This window comes from Parasteatoda tepidariorum, chromosome 9 (assembly GCF_982258835.1).
Source record: "Parasteatoda tepidariorum strain Cologne lab strain chromosome 9, Ptep-v5.0, whole genome shotgun sequence".
Taxonomy (NCBI): Eukaryota; Metazoa; Arthropoda; class Arachnida; order Araneae; family Theridiidae; genus Parasteatoda; species Parasteatoda tepidariorum.
In genome coordinates this window covers 37,420,821-37,443,819 of record NC_141763.1, presented here as the reverse complement: position 1 = coordinate 37,443,819, position 22,999 = coordinate 37,420,821, and the positions used below count along the sequence as shown (strand labels likewise).

At 31.6% G+C, this 22,999-nt stretch overlaps 1 protein-coding gene across 1 annotated transcript in view; it reads right to left on the bottom strand.

The window, feature by feature from the left end:
• The window catches only part of LOC107457497 (neprilysin-1), a 51,316-nt gene that overhangs the window by 17,064 nt on the left and 11,253 nt on the right, over positions 1-22,999 (bottom strand). The window contains exons 5-13 of the mRNA XM_087151358.1: positions 21,331-21,492; positions 17,854-17,940; positions 16,978-17,183; positions 14,808-14,999; positions 11,496-11,558; positions 7,162-7,304; positions 6,233-6,452; positions 3,089-3,187; positions 1,533-1,610 (exon numbers count right to left, since the gene is read on the bottom strand). Of these exons, the coding sequence (XP_087007484.1) occupies positions 1,533-1,610; positions 3,089-3,187; positions 6,233-6,452; positions 7,162-7,304; positions 11,496-11,558; positions 14,808-14,999; positions 16,978-17,183; positions 17,854-17,940; positions 21,331-21,492 (1,250 nt within the window). The remainder of the gene's footprint in view (positions 1-1,532; positions 1,611-3,088; positions 3,188-6,232; positions 6,453-7,161; positions 7,305-11,495; positions 11,559-14,807; positions 15,000-16,977; positions 17,184-17,853; positions 17,941-21,330; positions 21,493-22,999) is intronic.

The window sequence follows — 22,999 nt, the reverse complement described above, 5'->3', positions numbered from 1 at the left end:
TTGAAATGTTTGAACTTCGAAAAGACTTATTTAAGAGATTGCAGCACATAACAACAGTATCAGGTACAAGAAATATGCATTTTTATCAACCAGAAGGTAATATGCAAATCAAAGGGAAAAGGGCAAGTACTGATGCAGAATTTTCCATCACTGCCTGTTTAAGATTTCAGTACTACGAAAAATACTGATGTACCATCGTACAAATGTGGCTTTGTTTAGGATGCAAGCTGGTATATTGGAATGTGTTTGAAAGTTCGTGTAGAAGAAGGAGACGCAACAATTAAATTCATGCATACACATGGACCATCCCTTTCATATTATTGGCCAAAAAGTGATAGCTGCATAGTTCCTTTAACAAATATTCTTTGTACAGTTGATATTAACACCACAACAGGAAGAATATACAAGCTCAATGAGTCAAACACTTCAGAGAGTAAACAATGGAAAAAATATTCTTCTACAACAGGAAAATAGGTTTAAAGAACTGAAAGCGCCAGATTTTATTTAAAATTTTCGAGTTGATATTGTTATTTTAAACTTTTCCACAGAAATTTTGAATTTCATGAAAGTTAGCTCATTTAAAATATATGCTTGTTTTTTTTTATATCCGTCGTTGAACACCGACCCAATTCTATGGGTTTACGACTACTAATGTTCAACTCCGTAGCCTTGTAATTTTGAACCAATCCAGAAGACAAGGGAGCTCCTGGATCAATACTCTCAGAGGTATTGATTTGTTATGGGAACACGGAGGACTTTGCGACTCGACAGATTTAACGTGCATCAGTCACTATTTACAACACGGGGTCTACAGTCTTTGGCCGGCGGGGATCAAACCCACAAACTCTTGGACATGAGTTCAGTGCCCTACCAACCAGGCAATCCCGGCCCATATATGTTTATTTTGAAAAATTATAATCATTATGCTGTTATTCCGAGTGAAATCTGCTATTACTAAATATTTCGATTTAAAAAAAATGTCTGACCCGCCCATCAAATTTTTTTTATTAGATGTTAGGATGCACTTTCAACTATCTTTGGTTAAAATATTTCTGAAATTAAAAAGGTCGAGTTGCCAGAAATCAGCTGCTGAAGTTACTCAACTCCGTTGATCAAAAAAACTGCAAAGTAGACTTATTTGCTAAACAAGTAAAATGTTTATTTGTAAAAAAGTGTGTTTAAATGACAGATTACTTTATTCTGAACAAAATCAAAAAAATATTGTTCTAGGACAAATATAAGATGAGTTACACTAATTAGTGGCCTCTGACGTGTGAATCAAAATGGCAGCAAACGTGCCATTTCGGCTAAAAAATAAATGCTTGTAACTTTTAAACTCTTTTACTAATTCCAATATTATTGATATTTTTGAAATCAGTATCCGAAATTCTATGAGTATACAAATTATCATGAAAATCAGAGGTGGCTGGATGAACTAAAATGGAATGACACTATTAAGAAACTCAAATACAAGAATATTAGTAATATTGCAAAAGTGATAAAATAACAAAATTGTATCTTATAATTTTTACCTTCTCATAGTGTTTATTTAATAATCCATCGTCAGATATCCAAGAATTATAGCCAATTGCCATTTCAATACTCTGTAACTGAAAGTTAATAAAACAACATAATACTTAGAAAAAAGCATATTTATTTAAGGGCATAAGAGCTCACAGCTTGATGATATATAATTTATTCATACATTATATAATTATTATTATTATTAAATATATTTTATAATTTATTCACCATAATTGACAATGAAAAATTAAAAAAGTACTTACAGCTTTTGAAGTACAAAATGTAAGATTTTAATTAAAAAGTCAAATTAAAGGATTATAATGTAAACTTGTTTTGCAAAATAAAAAGCGTACCACGGTGGAAGAACAAATACAAAGAGAATCAGAATATAACTGAAATTATTTTTATGTGCTCACATTTGGTGCTAAGTTACATATTTACAAAATACTTTTACCAAATATAATAATAAATTTAATGCATCAAGGAAGAGACAAAATCGTTAAATCGCCTAATACAACTATTATAAAGCAAGAAAAGGTAGGTAAAATGAAGTTAATTTCTATTACCTAAAATGAAATCGTGATAACATAGAATAAATAGTGTTTAATTTATTTAATGTTTAAAAATTATTTAGAAAAACGAAACTCAAACTTATTAATTGTCACTTCACTTTTTATAATTGGACATAAGCTTTGATTACCTCTTTAAATAAGCAAAGATCAAAATTTAATTTATGAGAAGTAATAGACAGCATTCTTAAAAAAATAATTATTACTTATTCATCAAGTTTGAATTTCAGCCAAATATAGCTTCTTGCAGATTTTATTATGCTGAACACAGATATTTCACAAACTAAGTAAAAAATAACCTATTTTGAGAAAAATGCTTTAGTTATCGTTAACTAAGATTAGTATTACTTGATTAAAAACTTAATTCGCTTTAAAAAAAAAACAATAAATTGGAAATAACAGTAGACGCGTTTAAAGCGCTCAAAAAATAGGTGCCCATTTTTAAGAATTGCCAGACATGAATGAGAAGAAATACAAATTATTTGAGATAAATGGAAAATAAGAATGAGCAAAAAAAGGAAAAACCACAGTAGCCGAGAGGGGAAAATTAGGGTAAAAAGCATTTCCACGAACAATGGAGAGATACGAGGAATTAATGTAGCTAACAAGGAAATCAGCATTCACATGAATAAAACAAGAATCCATGGCATTAAGATGAGCTGGTGTGGCTGGAAAGGAAATAGCTTCAGCCGTTCAAGTTTTAGTTATGTCTTAAGTCAAAATAACTTCAAACCATAAATAAAAAGCTTCAAATCTGAATAACAATCAGATATTAAAACATAAATTTGGCTACCATTGGAATTTTTTAAACCTCAAAGCGGCGCAAGTTATCATCTCTACAATAAATTAGAAAAGCATAATAAACATTATTTCTTTCTTTTTTTTATCAATACGTTCATCAATAAAAGTCAAATTCAAGCATACATCTTATTTTAATTTAATTATAAATTTTTAAAATATTATTCTGCTTTAAAAAAAATACCAAAAACGCTTACTTTGACCAAAGCATAAAGAAGAGTGTTTTTGTCCATCCAGACATTCTGATCTAAGGTTGAGCTGTAAGCAAGCTTTATCATATCCACCATTTTTTGTACCTTAAAAACAATTTTGAAACACTATAAAACTAACTTAATTTTAACGGACTAGACAAAAAATATTCATAGTATTATCACCTATCACTATAGCTTTAACACAAGCACTGTGCTATTATTAAAAATATTTAGATTATTATTATACTATAGTAGACAGAAAACTATCTTGTTTCTGCAAAATAAATCTTGGTTGGTGGGCTGTTTGTAGTTTATTGGCACAAGAGCCAGAACTGGTTATACTGCGTAAGTCACTCGACTCAAAAGGGTCACTATATCACATCGCTCATGGGCTGCAATAGCGGTACAACTCAAAAAATCCAGTTTTAAGATAAGTGGGTTTAAAGTTTTCATTGCTAAGCAAAATGAATAAGAAATGCTTTAGTTTGCTTAAACAAAGATGACCTTCAAGTTGAATTATGAGTTGTGCTAGTATTGCTGCTGAAAGAATGTGTATTTTCATATTTACACCTGTTCTTAGTCCAAAACGCGTGTTTTTTGAGTTGTGCCACTATTGCAGCCCATTAGCCACATTAATTTAAAAATATATTTTTTTTAAATTATAGAATATATATCTATTCCTTCGATGAACTTTATAAGATTGTGAAATAAATCTAGATATTAAAACACTTGTGTTACCATTTTTTTCTTTTTTAAAATAAGGCACCGTCCTTTTAAAAGGTCGCCAGTTTCAAATGAGTTATAATGTATTGAATGAGGAAAAATATCGCAGTTAAAATATCGAACACCAAAATAGCACTAAGAACGAAAAAGAATACATCGCAATTTAAGAGACCTGATACTGGGAGACCTAAATTTTAATTTTCCAAAATAGCGAACTCAAGGAGGCATTATAGCCGTTCAGTTCAAGTTTGAGCTAAAAAAAGAGAATCAGTGATGAGAAACAAAGAATCAAGTTATCTTGGACAGGCAAGAGCCAGAAAAGGCTGAACCTCACTTAATACTTAGACACTATTATAAGTCTGGTTTATATTGTTTTGGTAGTATCCTATATTTTTAAGATAGAAAGTCAATAATATTCCGTTACAGAGTCCCACCAAATGAAACAGATAAATGAAGAAAATAGCCTGAAAATGGTTTGACATGCAGCGGAAAGCATTGCTTAATCGATGTCTCTTAATTTTTAAATTAGAACATCGGGTAAGTGCCGGGTCGTTCAGTAATGTATAAGTTTAAATCGTGAATGAACTTCAATTTTTCTGAAATGTTTAATATTTCAAGTACGGCAATCAAAGGTTTTATTTCTGTAATTTAATACTGTAGTTTATTACTCTCTTCGTCTCAAATTCGTCGAAAATTTTATCCCAAATTAGTTGCCACATTTCAAGTATGTGGAGTCAATAAATAACTTTCGAAGCCGTTTAGTAGATCGACAGCAGTGAATTTATACTACTGAATTCACGATTAATTAACTAGAAGATAGTTTTATGGGATTACTGGTGGAGAAACTTTTACAAATAGAGGGGTGGCTTAAGAACGCTCAAGTCCTGGATTTTTTTAAATTAATTTGGTACTGATTTAAGGGGGATGGAGGGAATACTTGTTAGGTAAATGATGTTGATTGATACCCTAGCACCCTGATAAACGTTCAAAGAAAATCCTCAGAACCAAAAAAAGTATTCAAACGTAGCAATTAAATTGGACAGAGGGAGTATTCTGCCGTGCAATTGAAAAATCAACGAAAACGACAAAAAAATTCAAAATGATATTTTTATATATTTGGCATCTTTGTATGGTAAGCTACATATTGAAAAAAGTATTTTTATCAAGAATGTATTTTATATTATTAGTTTTTTGAAATTTTATTTTAGCGTTCATAATATTAGCAATAGAAGGAAAATAGCTGTTAAGCCACTTTTTTTTGGAACCAATCGAGAAGCACTTATACTGTTTTTTGTACTGCATGGCAGTATTAGTTTCTGTATCCCGTTATATTCAGAATTACTAGTAGAGATACAAGCTACTGTGTTTATTAATTAGAGAGATTGTCTGCAGATTTGTTGTAAAATCATCTATTTCATTTCCTTAGAGTTCAACGCGTCTAGGTATCCTAGAGAACAAAATTCTAAAACCCCCATCATGTAACTCTAATAAAAAGTTTAAAATACTACATAAGGTTGAATGTAGCTTCTTAATTTAAATTTGCAATTAAATAATTTTAAATTTTAGTTTTCCAAAATCTCTAAGAAGCTAAATAAATAGTCGTGATCTATATATTCTATGTTTTTGAGTAGAAATGCTTTAATACAAATGTTCCAATTTCTATGTTTTTTAGTAAGGTTCTCCTGGAGAGTTTGAGGATAGAAGGGCGACAAATAACACTCCAATGGATCCCAGGACATTGCGCTATCTACGGCAATATGCTGGCTAAGAGAGGCACTCAAATAATTCATCAACCAAGCACTCTTAAATCCTTTCACACGGCAAAACTCTATATCAAACATTTTATGAGACAAAACTGGAAAACATTGCTCACTTCTCGTATTTCTTCAACAAGTTGGAGGAACAGCTTAGAACACGGTATTGCCGATAAGCCCCGCAATAAAGCTGTTGCAGAATTCAGATTTGCGGTGGGCCATGATTGCCTGGCGAACCACCTCTGCCGCATCGGCATTCTCGTTGACCCAAATTGCCCGTTATGCTCGAATAATGAACTTATGGACAGGAACCATCTATTGAAATGCTCGTCTCTGCGTGAGGACTCTGGGGGGAGGCGCGACTGGAGTGCCCGACATCTGTTAATGAGATATTGACTTTTTTCTCTTACTTGTTGTTCACCTTTCTGTTCACTGTTTTTGTAAGAGTTTGTCATTTTCTTTTGGCATTAGAAATAATAAAATAAAAAAAAATAATGTTTTTTAGTATGTCTTGAGTTTTGATATTGGAGAGCTAATTAGAAAAATATGCGTAAAGGAAAAAAGAAGTTAATAAAAGCGAAATCTGAAAACAAAACTGTTTTTATCACTTCATATAAAATGATTGAAGAAAAAGATAGGAGATAAAATTGATAATTAAATTCAATGGGCTTACGTGCATTTCCGTCAGGCGAGGAAAATAGTTGTCAATATACATTCTTCCAACGGCATCTGGCATGAAGCTTTTAATATGTGTCATACACACTTGTTCATCAGACATATTAAATTCAATTCCAATTGATGAAAGAAATTCATTTCTTAAAGTAAGCAGATCTTCAGAAGCAAACTTCGAAAAAGTTGAGACCATATAAAAGCTAATATAATTTGCTATTGTCCTGGAAAAATGAGCATAGATGGTTTTTAATTCATTGATCGAATTTTATAATACTGATAAAAGTAATGATCATCAAAAATTATTTCATAAACATGGATCTATGTCTGAAATATTTTAGTACCAAATGCCAATACATAAATATAATTTCATTCATTAACTTTGTAAAATTATAATTTCTAAATGTTCCTTTACCGTGGAATTACCTCACAACTTATTAGCTGATATTTTTAGTAAAAATGATATTGGTTCAAATTTGTTACTTTTGAATTGTTGTTGATTTGTTTTGCAGCGGAAACATCAACCCATGATGCAAACAGATGATGTGTAGGGGCGGAACTGGTCCAATGGTGTTTTGCGAGCATTGGCATTGTAATTTTAGTAAAAAGGATATTGGTTCAAGTTTGTTACTTTTGAATTGTTGTTGATTTGTTACTGCGGAGACATCAACAGACGATGCAAGCAGGTGATGTGTAGGTGCGCAACTGGTCCAATGGTGTTTTGCGAGCATTGGCATTGTAACTGTGACACTATGCGAGTAGTGTCACAATGGGACAGATGCTTAAACGATTGTAGAAAATACTTTAGTAAGAAAATAAACTAAATAAATTGCATGAAATAATTTCTGACTCATTTTTTATTGTACCTAATAAGTGGTAATCCTATTTATGTTGCTCATTTACATTCAATAAACTATTTATATATGAACTTACTTAGTATTGGCTCCTAAAATAACTTCTGGAAGATTGTATTCGAAGTAATCCAGCATTTTCATGTACAAATATGTATTGTTATCTGCAGGATAATCTTCTGGCAGATGAAAATTAATATAATCCAGATAAGATATAGTTCCATTCTAAAAGAAAACAGATAATAATGTCATGATGAATTACCAAGTATAAAAAATATATTTGTAGCTAAATTAAATAAAACAATAAAAAATACGTATATTCGAATTTTTTTCATAACCATTGCGTATATTATCATAAAATTCATGAAATTCCTTTTCTCGGCAACAAAAAGATGAAACAAACTGAGCTTTAGGTTGAGCAGAAATAAAAAGCGAACAATTTATTTTATCATTTGCTCTATATTTTCTGTTTTAATTAAGCTTAACAATTTAAGCAGATAACACAATCAGGAGTTATATTTTAGTATTAAAGACGATTTATAATCAACGTAGAGATGCGTCGACATTGATTCAACTTAAAAAGTTTTTACTAAGCTTAATTTTTCATTTTTTTTTAAATCTTTTTCTCTAGCTTTTATTCCTTTACGGGTTAGTATTTGAATAAAGAACTTAAAACTGTCAAGTCCTCAAACACTGAAATTTTTTCTGTTTATAGAAGAAAAGCACAGGGATCAAAAGTCAACTAAGTTTTTTTTTATGTTAAATTAAAGCTATTCCTCAGAAAAGTAATTTTTCCACTTGGCAAATTTATTTTAGCGTCGTTAAAGCAATAAAATCTGATTTCAAGAAAGAAAAAAAATTTGTTTTGAATTTATTTTTGTAAATCATTATGAAATTGGGAAAATTCGGGCTAATATTTATCCTACCGATGTGATTTTAAAAAATAAACGAATTTTAGTCGTTCTTGATAGTGTTTGAACATTAAAATAATTTTACACTCTGTAAACGAGAACTAGAAATTGATCCAAGTCCAAAAAAGAGAATATTTCAGGAGAGCCGAAAAAGGAAAAACACTTGGTTGTTGTTGTAATTCATTTACGTCGCACTATAACTGCACAATGGTCTATTGGCGAAGGTCTGGGAAACATACCTGAGGATGATCCGAAGACATGCCATCACAATTTTGATCCTCTGCAGAGGGGATGGCACACCCGCTTCGGTATTCCGATGACCTGCACGCGAAGTCGAGCACTTTACAGTAGAACAGTTCAACGAGGACCTATACCGCAGACTCTCGGTCCCTATGCAGACTAATCCAAGTGTTCACCCACCCGCACACTGACCGCAGCTAGTGCTGATTAACTTTAGTGATCTGCTGGTAACCGTGTCTTAACGATCAGTCCGCTGAGGTACGAAAAAACACTCGAATCTCGCACTTGGGGCTTTCTGCATTTCACTCCTAAAGGGTTCGTAGCCAACAACAACTTAAATTCATCCTAATTTCATTTAGTTTTTAAAATACTTTCTTAATACTGTTATTTCTACTGTACCTATGTCTTATCACTAAAGCCCGGAATTTCAGGCAATAAAAAATGCAAAAATAGGCAGGCATAAAAGCATTTAAAAAGCTTGAAATAGGCACTTAAAAAAGGCACTTAAAATTGGAGCAAAATGTTAGTTGGTAATGCCTAAAAGCCCATATAGGTATCCAAGGTATAAAAAAAGTTGCTAGAAGTATCCGGTATACCTACATATTCATTTTACTCGACTGTCGCAGCAATAGTACAAAAGAAGTGGACATAATTGCAGAAAAAAAAACCTTCAACTGCGTAAGTGTGAAATAAAAATTGAAAACTCATACTTACAATAATATTGTATGCAAATTTATTCTGATGATTGGTTGTTGTTACACATCACAACTAGATGCTTTTTCGAATTTTCAAAAGAGAAATTTTGTCTCCTATCAGTCAATATAGTTTTAAGCAAAGAGAAGGATCTTTCTACTTCGACAGAGGTTATGGGCGCGTACCTAAAACAACTTGCCATGGTAGGAGATATGATAAGTTCAACTGTAGTATCACCAGAAAGTACTTTTGCAATGTTCTTGATGCATTCAAAGTCTGTATTTGCAGTGATGACGTTCTCACAATTCTTCCTTATTCTGTCACCAGCTGGTTCAGGCACAGACATTAATTCTTCAGTAGTATTGTCGAAAATCTTTAGTGACTCGGGTAAAGGCATATTTCTTTTTTCCATGTGTTCAATAGCGGTTTAGGAGGTAATTGAATGTCTGGTGCAATTTCTTCGAACACTTGAACTCTTGAAGGGGCTTTCACAAATACTTTTTTCACACTAGAAACAAGCGAGTCTACCTCAGGATAGAGACCTTTTACTTCCTCTGCTATCCTGTGCGATGCATGAACAAGGCACGTTAGATGGATCATATTAGGAAATAAAACTTTTATGGCATTTCCAGCTTTAAGTGTATTCTATTCTCTATTCAAACAACACTGTCAATCTCATGGACAGAAAAATGTCTTTCACCTGCCTTGCTCACTCAAGCACGAGTACACTATCAGCTCAGATGAATAGCCATTGTACAGTGCGAGGGGTGACCACTGCCTCAGAGGGAGGGAGTTGTCCCAAAAGGAATAAAGTCCTAATCTCTATAAATGCATTACAATACGTCGGATGACAGTCAACCATTTCTGTACTTCAAAATTTATGCTCGGTCAAAAGTACAAAAAGCTTTGCAGAAAAACTTTAAATTAGACAGAAATAGGCATTTATGAACAAAAGGAAAGAAAAAGGCATTTTCAGAAGAAAACGTTTAAAAAAGGCAGAAAAGGGCATTATTGGCATTTTGCCTGAACTTCCGGGCTCTACTTATCACCGAGGGCTGTTTGCACTTAGGACTTTCTTCCTTACACAGAGCAATCTTTCGACAAATTTTTGAACTATTACTACTATACTTCGGGTGTTGTTTTGTTTCGGGTGCTGTCACTTTGTTTACCTTGGTTTTTAGGACATTTTCCGTGAAAAAAAAAGAAAATATTTTCGTCTTTTTGGTAGGTTCTTAGGTCATTTTCCATTTCTCTTGCAATAGCAAAACTACTCATGGGCATACATATTAACGAATTCTTTACCGAACTGATAAGTAATAGAAATGGATTCCCATTTGCCAATCCAAAATATATGGTGCAGTGATGATGCTGATTGCGGGAATTCGCAATTAATATCCTACCATCAGGAGAGTTGTTTCGTTTTGTTTTCGAATGATATCAAAACCAAGGTTTATTTTTGGAGCCTGCAGTTTTGGGAGTACATTTTCAGGGTATGTTGGATTTTTTTTGGTATTATGGGAGTGCTTAAAGTTTATAGGAGATATAGGTTTTACCAGACTACGAATTTCAGGAAAAAAGTTCAAGTAAAAACGGTGCGTCAAAAATCCCAAGTTCAAAAAGTCACTGGAAGAAAAAGATTAAATTGATTCAGAAGGCGAAATTTAAGCTTTTGTGTTCTTTAAAAAAAGGTATTTTTTCTTGCTTTTCTGAGCTTTTTATTTCTCTAGAAACTTACCACAAGTTTCTTTTCGAACATTAAAGATAAATTTACATAAAAATTGTAAGTGTATTATTACGTTTTGTTTCACCTCAGTATGCAAGTGTTTTTGATTGGACATTTAATATATGCTTGTATATATAAGACGGATCCAAATTAGATTTATATATCGCTAATGGGCTTCAATAGCGGCACAACTCAAAAAATCAAGTTTTGAGATTAGTTTGTTTAAAGTTTTCATTGCTAAGGGAAATGCTTTCGTTTACTTAAACAAAGATTACCTTCAAGTTGAATTATGAGTTGTGCAGGTATTGTTGCTGAAAGAATGTGTATTTTCTGATTTACACCTGTTCTTCGTTCAAAAATCCCGTTTTTGAGTTGTGCCACTATTGTAGCCCATGAGCGATTCATGAATGTATGCAGCGACTACAGCTGTTTCATGTTGCGGAGAGTAGAATACTCTCGTGAATTATGTTTTCTTTTTAAAGGTTATGTGATGTTTAAGTCTAGTTTTATTATTTTCTTGCTCAATAAAAGTTCTTTGTAAGTTCAAAGATGAGTTTTTCATTATGCTTGCTTAACATTTTCCACTACGCACTCAACTATTGCAGCAAATTTTAGTATAATAAAGTTTAATTTATTAAGTTGTCTAAGCATGTTGATCATCTAAGTTGGTTTAAAGAATCAAATACCAAACTGATAAAATTGCTGAAATATCGTATAAGCGTTATCCAGTAAATAACAGTTGATCATAACGGTTAAATAAAGCAAAATTTTTATAATTGTACTTTCTACCTATACTTATATATTCTACTCATATCAGTAATCAAATATAATAATAATAAAAAAACTTACACCCCATGAATTAACCTCTTCCATTTTTATGGAGTACATACTCGGATAATATTCCAAATCTACCTACAAAATAAATACAAAATTGAAAACATTATTATAAAAAAATCACAGCGTGACAAATAGAATAATAAAAAACAGTATTTTTGTTAATCGTGGTTACAGAAATTAAAATTAAAAAACAAAGTAATAGAAGTAACACAAAGTAACAGAAATTAAAATAAAAAAACGGAACTATTATTGAATACTACTGAAAATAAAAATATATATGTTATGAGATAACAGAGTAGTTTAGTAGAAGTTATGATAATAGTCTTGTTAAGTGCACTGTATTTCGTGTCCATCAATTTTTAATTTTCTATGATCTAAGAATTTCCTTCTAGAATAGATTGATTGAATGTAAGATTTAGTGCCACAAAATTCAAAAGAAGACATGCTACTCCAAAAAATACGTTAAAACAGATTAAGTCATAAGTACGTACTTTAATTTCACTTAAAATTAAAATCAGTTAAGCGTGAGGTTTTTTAATGTTAAATTTAACAAAATGAGATTTTGTAGCGTTTTAGGATAAATTGATTGAATGTAGGATTTTAGTGCCACAAGGTTCAAAAGAAGACATGCTACTCCAAAAAATACGTTAAAACAGATTAAGTCATAAGTACGTACTTTAATTTCACTTAAAATTAAAATCAGTTAAGCGTGAGGTTTTTTAACGTTAAATTTAACAAAATGAGATTTTGTAGCGTTTTAGGATAGATTGATTGAATGTAGGATTTTAGTGCCACAAGGTTCAAAAGAAGACATGCTACTCCAAAAATACGTTAAAACAGATTAAGTCATAAGTACGTACTTTAATTTCACTTAAAATTACAATCAATTTTTGAATCAATTAAGCGTGAGGTTTTTTAATGTTAAATTGTACAAAATGAGATTTTGTAGCGTTTTTTTTTTTTTTTTTTTTAGAAATAAAATGTTTAAAAAATATGAATACTCGTGTACTGATAATATAGAAGAAAGGTTACTTTACAACTTTTACGTAGCCTTATATCTATATCAAAATCTGATGTTTTACCAACGAAACTTTTAGAATCATATTCTTGAAATTGTGGCTATTTTAAGGATCAGAAAATACGAAACAGCCGAAATGAGGTATGTTTACTAAGAGAAAATACATTTCTGTGACTGAAATTGTAATTCATCACAATACCTGAGAAGATCAAATGCTATTAAGATGGTCTGTTTTTTTATTGTGCGCACTGTACATATGGGGTACATACTTATTGTGTTGAGATACAAAAAACAAATAACACTTTCTCAACTAGCTACTTTTTAACAAATTGTATTAAACTGAAATATTTTATCAATTTTGTTAATATTTTTAACTTAACAAAATATTAAGCCCTCGAGAGATTGACATTATTACAGAAAATATAATTGCAAAAAATATATAAATTATTAAAAGCACCTTACATTAAACTTATACTTTGTATATTAATTATTCATTTAACAATTATCTAATAACCTTGAAATAATTTTTCTGTTACATAAAATTACATCGAACAAAGAATTTGTAGACTTAAAATTTGATCCATCAGGAACCATTCAACTGATTGCCTTCAAATTTTGTGTTTTAATTTATAATGTTACATTCCTTAAAATGATGTAAAAAATTTGTATATCTTAAAATTTAAAATTTTTCCAACTCTTTTATAATAAACTAATAATAATTGTTAAAAAATATCTTTTGCACGGAATTATCTTTGGGTAAACGAATTTTATAATTATGTGCAAATTTTTTTTTTGATTAACTTTAAAAATTCGTGAGATATTGCGAAAGACGTAAAAAGGAAATTTACATGAAGAGGTCCAAACTAAGATAGCTCGCCTGACCAAACTATTGGGACCATATTTCCCAGATTGTGGCTACGACACATAATTTAAGGGTAAGAAATCCAAATCCATCGAAAACAATGTATTTTTATTCTGAGAAAATACGTTTTTGTGTTTGTTTTCATAACGTCAAATATTGTTTGCGTTAATTATATAACTTATTTGAGGTCACCCCCAAGAACCATTTAGATTGAGACCTAGCACATGATGATCCAATCATTACATCAAAAATTATTCATAGAAATTCATTTTTTTCCGCATTAAACTACAACATATTGCTTTGACGAAACCAACCAACACTCCGGCCAATAAATTAAAAACCAGTTAAATTTTCTATTAGATGCTTTCGAGCAGAAAGGTATGCAAAACAAAATACTAATCAAATAGTCCAATAAAATACTGAGCAAAGGTTTCTAATTTACTGGCCAAATAGGTGTGTTTCTCAAACAATATATCTCAATAATCCCTTTCTATTTGAGGTTTTAAAATTGCATTTATTCCACAACTAAGTCATATAAGAAAAAGTTAACTATAAGTGAACCGGTTTTCTAAGAAAACAGAACATTTTGGTACATATTTGAAACAGAACAATACAATATAGAACATATTTGATTAGATGTACATTTTTAAAGATTGTTGAATATTAAACTGATCAGTGTCCTCCTAAAATTTAAAAAAAAAAACTAATAGCGAAATTTCAAAAAGAACATTCGAAAACTCACCTCTTTACCTTTCTAATTATTTAAAAAAATTATTTCGGTTAGAGAATTTCTGCGAAAGATTTCTGTTCGTAGAATATTAAACTGAAAAGGTAAAGTAGGGTGTTTTTAAAGATATGACAAGCAATTTTACCATCAGTTTTTAAGTAGTCAATAAGACCAAATCAAACAATGCTAAAAACAAAATTAAGTTTGACGCATTCTGTTATTTACACTTTGAATAAATTTTTAATATAAAAAACGTCATCGGATTCCGGAGTATGTTTGCAGGATTTGTTTTCGTCAACAAAATAATTTCCTTCTTAAGGAAAAAAGTTTAGTTTTTAGTTTGTTAATTTTATTTCTAGTGTGAGATCCATATTGGGCAGTATCGCACTTCATACTCAGTAAAAGAGATGTTAAAAGGTAGTAATCGAATCAAATTATTAAATAAGATAAAATATTCTGATATGGAGTATTTCCAATAAAAAAATGTAAAATTTAAAACTTCCGGTTTAAGTACTGTTGTCTGAGTTATTTATACGCTGGATAGGTTATGTGTTTTACTAATAAGGGTCATCTTAAAGAAATAAACAATAATTTAAGTTAGTAACATTTAAATACTATAATAAGATTATAAAGTTTTTATCACATCTAACTATATTTAAAAATTATTATTTTATACCAAAATAAAATTTAGATAATAGATAAAAAAATAACTCTTACGGTTTTATGTATCTTATAATCAAAATCAATGACGGCATCTGCTTCCGCTTCTAAAGAACTTAGGTCTCGCTCTGAACCGAGAAGTAAGGCAAATCCCACTATATATGTTCTTGCAGCGTCCGTGTAGTTCGTCGTAGAATTTTCATCAGTTCTGAACCATATGCTGTCAAACAGACACTTACCCTTGTTGAGCTATAGAGTCAAACAATGGTATAAAAAATTCTCAGTTACTATTATTTGATTGTTGTATTAATAGCTATCTGGATTATTTTCAGATAGGTACAAAAATAAAGTCATGTTGTTTACAGATTTTATGACCGTCGTTGAACAGCCAACCCAATTTTCGGGCTTACGACCACTAATGTTCAACTTCGTAGCCTTGTAATTTTGAACCCAATCCAGAAGACAAGGGCATTCCTGGATCAAGTAATGGGAGAAATTTGCCTTCGTGGAGGGCTTTTTGATGGAACTAACCTGCATTTGTGTTACATGGAGAGGCAGACCACAAGAACCTCCCACGGTTAGCCTGACGAATCTATGATCCGTCTACCACTGAGGATATTTCACATCAGCATTGTGGTCGGTGCAAGCTGGGTGTGGATTGGCATCCACCAGCCAACGCTGGGATTCGAACCCGGCTCACCTCATTGGAAGGCGAATGCTCTATCCCCTGAGTCATCGCCGCTCATATTTTACAGATTGTCACTTGGATTGATAACTTTTTGAATACTGCAGATATCTGTATTTGTAATTTATTGGCACAAGAGCCAGAAATGGTAGTACAGCTCCAGTCACTAGACTCAAAAGAGTCACTGCATCAGATCAATATATATATATATATATATATATATATATATATATATATATATATATATTATAGTGTATAATTCCATTGCTTTGATAAACTTTATAAGATTGTGAAATAAATCTTGGTGTTGAAGCACGTATGCTACCACTTTATTCCGTTTTAGAAAATGGAACAATGCTATTAAAAGATCGCCAGATTCAAATTAGTTATAATAAATTGAATGAGCGAGCATATCGCAGTTAAAATATTGAACACCAAAATAACGCTAGAACTAAAAAGAATACATCTCATTTTCTAGAGATCTAACACTGGGGGGGGGGGGGGGGACTGATAAGTTTGTAAGTGATAGGTGATAAATCGTTCTTGCAGCCAAGCGTTCAATAAAATACGCCTGTTCGATACCAATTGATTGATTTCTATGCTGGTTCGTTTGTTAACAAATGATTAAAATAGAATGGACTGTATTAAAGATTTTTATTACGATTGGTGCTACGAGCACGCTCATGCTATAAGATCAACAACTAATTTTCAACTGATTAGGGTTACAACAAACGGTGGCGAGGATGCTGAGACAGAGATGCCAAGTTGGCGCTATTTTTCTGAGATATTGAACAACGCCAATAAATCACTCTAATACCTTGAAATATAGTAAAAAAATCTTAAAAAGAAAAAGTTACTTCCTGACATATTTCTTCTACTTATTATTATTTAGGGCTGAAAATGTACATCTGTACTTTTTTCTGAATCTCGAAATGTTATGGGCTGAAGAATAACTAACCTACCACTTTGGCAACTATCTCTTGCTCGTAACAACAAGTTAGCCTTACATGTCACCCCAGACCAAATTTAATATCAAAATCTGCAGTTTTAAAAACAATTTCAATAACAAAATTCGTTTTATTAATAAAATTCTAATTTCAATTAATAACACTTGTACCATAATAATAGGACATTTTGTAAGGAATTTTTAATCAATAAAAAAGAATTTCAGTTCACTAACTCGAAAGCAGATTTACGGCCTTTTTTTCCTATAGATCAGTATGATTTTGAGGATTGCTGTTCTAATTTTATACATTATTAAATATCTCTAATAACCTTTTGGAGGTAAAGTATTCTTTTTAAAAAGACATTTTCATAGTTTTATAATAAAAGTTGAATAAGAAGATTTTCAACTGCATAACCATTTTTCTAATAGCCGGAGGTTGAAAAGCTAATTAAGTTTTAGATTAATGACATAACCTGAACTGCTCAATGCTCTAAGGTGAAATGAAATTCAATTTCGACATTTATTCATGTATAAATTAACGACAATGTGGAGATCAGCCACTCAGTAAATTTTAAAAAATACGCACGAGAGCTTACCTTTATAATGTACTCCTCACTGTTATTTAGAAATGGTAAGAAATCAAAATCAAATATGATGTCTTTAAAAAGCCCCCGGTTTACTTCCGCCAGATGGCGGTACCATACGTAACCCTCTTCAGACCATTGATCATTCAGCATTGGCCAACCACCAAATTGGTTTACAAGTTTTTTCAATGGATAGATACCAACATTATTTCTTTCTTCTGAAACAGTAAATAAAGTATCGTTACATATGAACCGGTACTCAAAAAATTTACGCTAGAGAAGAAAATATTCATGTTGTTCATGAAAACTTGAAGTAGCGTTAACTTTTTGTGAATTTAATGCTCAAGAGCAAGTTTTGGCTACATAACACCTACAACTAGGTTTGCAAAATATTGGTTCTGTTATGGACTAAAAGCTAAAATGATGAAAGTAAACAATTAAGGACGTAAGATAAGGAATCGATTTTACTACTATTGCAAAACTAAGTTCTCTAAGCAGATTAAAGAGAAGAGTTTCAGCAATAGTATAATGTAAGGAATAACTATATTGTAGCGTGATATGATTTTTGAAAGCTAATTTGCATGGCAGATATCATAAAGCAGTTCAGGTCGTGAATAGAAAATCATTTCCTTAAGGTGAGAAACTGAACTTATTTTTTATAATGTATGCGTAGTCAGTTTAATATTAACCTTAAGAGATTTTTTGATTTGTCAAAGAAAACAACGAAGGATTAGGCTAAAAGTTTAACATTAATTAGAGAGTAATTTCAATTAGTGATAACCTTTCATGGTCAGACATATTCATAGATACTTTTGCTCCTGCAATGCAACCTAGATAATTTGTCGAACAGGATTCATATTGCACGGGCTAAAATGTTTTTATACTTACCTTTATCTAAACAGCTCTTGTATACTTTTCCAACCAGTGAAGCATATTTGGGTCCATCACTAATATTTGATTCATTCTGTATCAAGTCTGGAAAACAGTTATATTAATGCATCTTTCTTACATAAGACCATAGCCAAATGTTATTAATACCCCTTTTACATTTATACTCCGTAGTCTTACAGTTCTTTAAACTGTTAAAATACGTGTTTTAACCACTTGAAAATTACCTCTGTACTCACATTAGACCACCAAATAAATTAATCACTAAACATCAAGATGTAAAAAAAAGATGCCATTAAAAATTAAGGTAAAGACTGGTTAGTAACTTCGAACTGAAAGTGGTGCCTAAGAGAAACCTTTCGAATGTAAAGGGTTAAATGATGAGAAAGCAGGCGAATCGACTAAATTTACTTATTTATTTCAAAAACACTATTTTGATTTCATTGAATAGTAATAAAGAAAACACAGCAAGTCACAAATACTGCAATTTTAAATTAATAAATACAGAAATAATTTAGTTAGTTTGTAAATTTGGCACAAAAGCCTGAAATAGTTAAACCAAACATTGAACTTTATAAAGTTATTTTCTGCAGGAATAACTACTCCTAACCTGCCTACTTATTCCTCCAACCCAGTTTTTTATTTTTCTTTACACTTTTTTCAAAAAAGATTCCACGAACACCTTGAGAGTTGTCTTACCTAGCAAACATTTTTCAATATCTACCACTTTAACATTTTATTTTATACTATCTATTTCAGAAATAACTTTATCACATTGTCACTATTGCATATTTCTTGACGTCAGATATTAAAGACTACATAAATTTATCCCATAATTTCGAGCACAGTCTTCATGTAATGTACTTACGTTAGACACTTGAGTAACTTTTGATCTAAGAATCAGATACGAATCTCCCCTTCTTCGGGTGCTATAAATTTTTAAGAAAAGTAGACTTAATGTTCATGGTTGATCCACTTCACACTTCTGAGTTATTCCTTGCTCAAAACATTTATAAAAATCAATATTTGAAGTTCTCCTATTTACCAGTTCCGATTTCTTGTTCATGCGTGATTCTTAGTTAAGTTTTGAGATAACTACGTAGTTAAGTGAATGAGAGACGTAAATTTTTGGTGCAAGAGCATTGATTTTATTATACTGCGTCGAAAAATAGATTAAAATTGTTGAGGTATGTTTAATGGAAGAAAAAAACTGTAATCAGGCAACAGGTCAGTAATAACTACTACTTCAGTTTTTCATATATCGTCGCTTTGAAACTAAACCGTGGTAACTAAGAAAAGCAAGTTTCTCAGGAGAGCGATTTCTAACTTTTAAGGAACTTCCACCGCAGGTTGACTCAAAGCTTACAAAATAGTTAACATTAAAAAAACCTGTTTCTTTACGTTTTTCAATGAACCAGGCCAGATTCTGGGAGCATTTGTAATTTTGTAGTAATTTCGAAATAAGCTAAGGTACCTTGAGTTGCAACAGTTTTCTCTAAAACTTTTATTAAAAGTGGTGAGCTATTTCAAAATACGACGATGTTCTTCAAAATATCCTCCCAAATATTACGTATTTCATTTAAAATTTCGACATACAACAGTGTAGGAAAAAAATCGCTCTCCTGAAAAACTTGATTTTTTGAGTTACCACGGTTTAGTTTCAAAGCGACGTTATCTCCTCCAAGGTTTTGTTGCAACTGCTACACTATTCCTTAAACAGGGATGAGAGTAGTCAGAAAGTAAAAAAGAGGAAATCCAAAAAACAAAAAACAAAAAAAGAAAGAAAAAAAAAGAAGAAAAAAAAAATATATATATATATATAAACAAAAATTTGACAAAAAGTGCGATTTTTAAACTTGTAAACCATGTGAATATAAATCCCGATATGAGACTTTTAAATCACGTAAATATGAAACTCTACATCGAATTTAAAAAATGCGAAAATACAAATCATGATTTTTTTAATTTTTTGATCACAATGCATAATTTTTAAATCGCGCGATATTACAACCACAAAAACGAATCACGATATTGGATTTTAAGCTCACGTGAATACGAATTGCTACATAGGGCTTTAAAAGCTCGTAAATAGAAATCGCGATATTGATTTTTTAAATCTCGTAAGTAAGAATTGCACTGTACAATATTTAAATCGCCTGAATAAGAATCGCAACGTTCAACTTTTAAATCAGGTAAATACGAAAATCGAGATTTGATAATAAAATCGAGATTTTAAAAATGCATAAATACAAAACACGATATTGGATTTTTAAATGTCGTAAATAAGAATCATAATATACGATATTTAAATAGCGTAAATAAGAATCGCAATGTGCAACTTTTAAATCAGGTAAATACGAAAATCGATGATTGATATTAAAATTGCGTGAATAAAAATCGAGATCTGAATTACGAAAATACGAGCTATCCAGCCGACGGATAAAAAATACGGAAAATCTTATTTTCTGTGCGTGAAATCGGAGAAAATAGCTAAAATAAGTAAAAATGAGGAAGGGTTAGCAGCTAGGGCGTAGATTGAATTTTCTGTTTATCTTTGAAAATCGTAAATAAATATAATTATTTTACTTCAATGACTGAATATAAAAAAAACGGGATACTTATTTAAAAAAACGAAACTTTTAGAGAATCGGAGTTTTTGATAAAAAGGCTGAAATTCGAGAGACAAAAAAAATCTCATCCCTGTATAAAGGTCAACCAGGTTTATCCCAAGGAAATGATTTTTAGAGAAACTTCAGAGGGAGGAAAAGGGACTTCAACAATTTCCCTCCGCGGAAAATTAAATTCCTCATAAAACATTTTAACTTGGGCAAAATAAAAATTTCAGCGGAAATTAGCGGGAAAAATGGAAAAATCTGAAGAAAAGCGGAAATCCGCGAATCCGCGGAAGAATCTCATCCCTGCTTAAAGCTAAGATTGCGAATCGCGCCAATGCAATAACGATTTATCTGCTCTCTAAATTAATTTTATGGAACTATGAAGATAACACGTTGTTTCTCTAAACGGGTGGGTTTTTTTACACAAAATGACCTAAATATCTCTTTTTTTTTTTTTTTTTTTTTTTTTTTTGAGTTACTGAGGTTTAGTTTCAAAGCGACGATTTGAGATCCGTTTTCTGTTTACATATTCATCGTCTTTCCATTCAATAGTTCAATTTCTTTTCGAGCAATCGTGATTCGAAAAATGATTTATGGGAGTACAGTGTTAAATATTAGTAGGTCAAGCGGGAATGCCCAGGGTAAAGACACAATTTAATTTATTAACTTACCCAATAACATGAGCTTCAAGTCGTAACTATTTTTAGTAAACCCTTTCAGTGTTTATTTTTTGAAAATTAAGTATGGGTTAAGTCAATCTTCATACCACACCAAATCTCCACAAGTAATATTAGTTAATCAGTAATTAGTTAAAAAAATATATAAGTTTAGCAGACGTATACAAAATATATAATGGGCATACTTTTGATTCTTTCTCGCACTTCACCTCTCGCAGTGTCGTACGATTCACTATACTCTTTGTTGTCAGGTATAGGATTCTTTTCAATCCATCCACCACACGCGTACTGATAGAAGTCAACACATGGATCTGCACTTGCATCCAAGTTTCCAATTAAGTTATCAGCTAAAAGAAAATTGAATTGTATAATTCACATTTGATGTAGATTCAGACAACGTATCCACCACCTTGATAAAAAAGTTCCCGGAATTTATTCAGAAAATTAAAAATACAAGTTTATTCATCTAAATCTATATTGTCCCCTTCAAAGTAATCCCCATCGACTGCAACACACTTATGCCAGCGCTTGATTCAATCCTCGAAAAAAAAATTATATTCGGTTTTCGGTATGTCCATCAGTGCTTCCTGCGATTTTTACTTTGATGAACGCCATTCACTTGCCTGATGTCTGGATTGTGTGTCGTACTCATAAACCCACGTCTCGTCTCCAGTAATGATCCTTTTGATGAATGTGGGATCGGATTCAGCCTCGCAAATCATGTCTTTTGCGACGTCAACACGGTCTCTTTTTTTGCATGAAATTGAGGTCTTTTGGCACCAACTTTGCTGCTACACGACGGAAACCCAAATCATTAACCAAAATGTCTTGGACGGATCCATAGGCAATGTTCAAGCCCTCCGCTATCTCTCTGATGGTTAATTTGCGGTTATTGACCAACATTTCTTTTACTTTATCAATGTTTTCGCCGGTTTTCGGTGTCGATGGTCTGCCACTGCGTTCATCATCTTCGATTGACTCACGACCACTTTTGAACCGCTCGTGCCACTGGTAAACGACCGTTTTCATTAGAGAATCGTTGCCGAAACACTTTTCCAACGTTAGCGCACCATTAAATCCGTTTTTTAAGCAAAATTTAATGCTAGTTCGTTGTTGCAAATTTAAACCATTTCTAAAATTGTAAAAAAATCGCCAACACACACAGAGATATAGATGTACTCTTGGCTACGTAACTTTTGCAAACGTCAAGCTATGACGCTAAGATTTAGAGGGAATGTAGCGCCACCCGGGGGGTTATTCCGGGAACTTTTTGATCAAGGTGGTATACAACAATGAATATAAAAGGACAATTAAAAGGCATAACAACAAGCAAAAAAAAAAGACGTCCAAAACGTGATCAACAAATCAATTAAATTCAAATTAATCTTCCGGTTAATGTAAAATTCTATTATACGTATACATCATAGCTCTCTTAGCGTTAGTTCTTGTTTGCTTTTTCTGGCTTTAACGTTGTTATTTTCTCTCATAACAAAAGTTATTTCCCCCATATTATTATTAAAAAAATAGTGTACAGTGTGAGACAAAAGGAAACACCCTGAATAATTTTTGATTTAATGATCAATTTTCACGTACTGTGATTCAATCTTAATGGTTTAAAGGGGTGACCTCAGATTGTTAGTTTTATGTTCTTGTACAAAAGCAAAAGAACTTGGTTAATATAATACCATGGTTTAAATCAAGGAGAAGCTTTCATTGTCTTTAAGAAAGTCAATAAGATTTCGGTGCGGAATCGCTTCAAGGGGGTGACCTCAAATATGCAAACAAGTAAATAACTGTCACTATAACATAAGAATTTTAACACAAATTCGCAATTCTTTTTTGTTTTAAAAAACT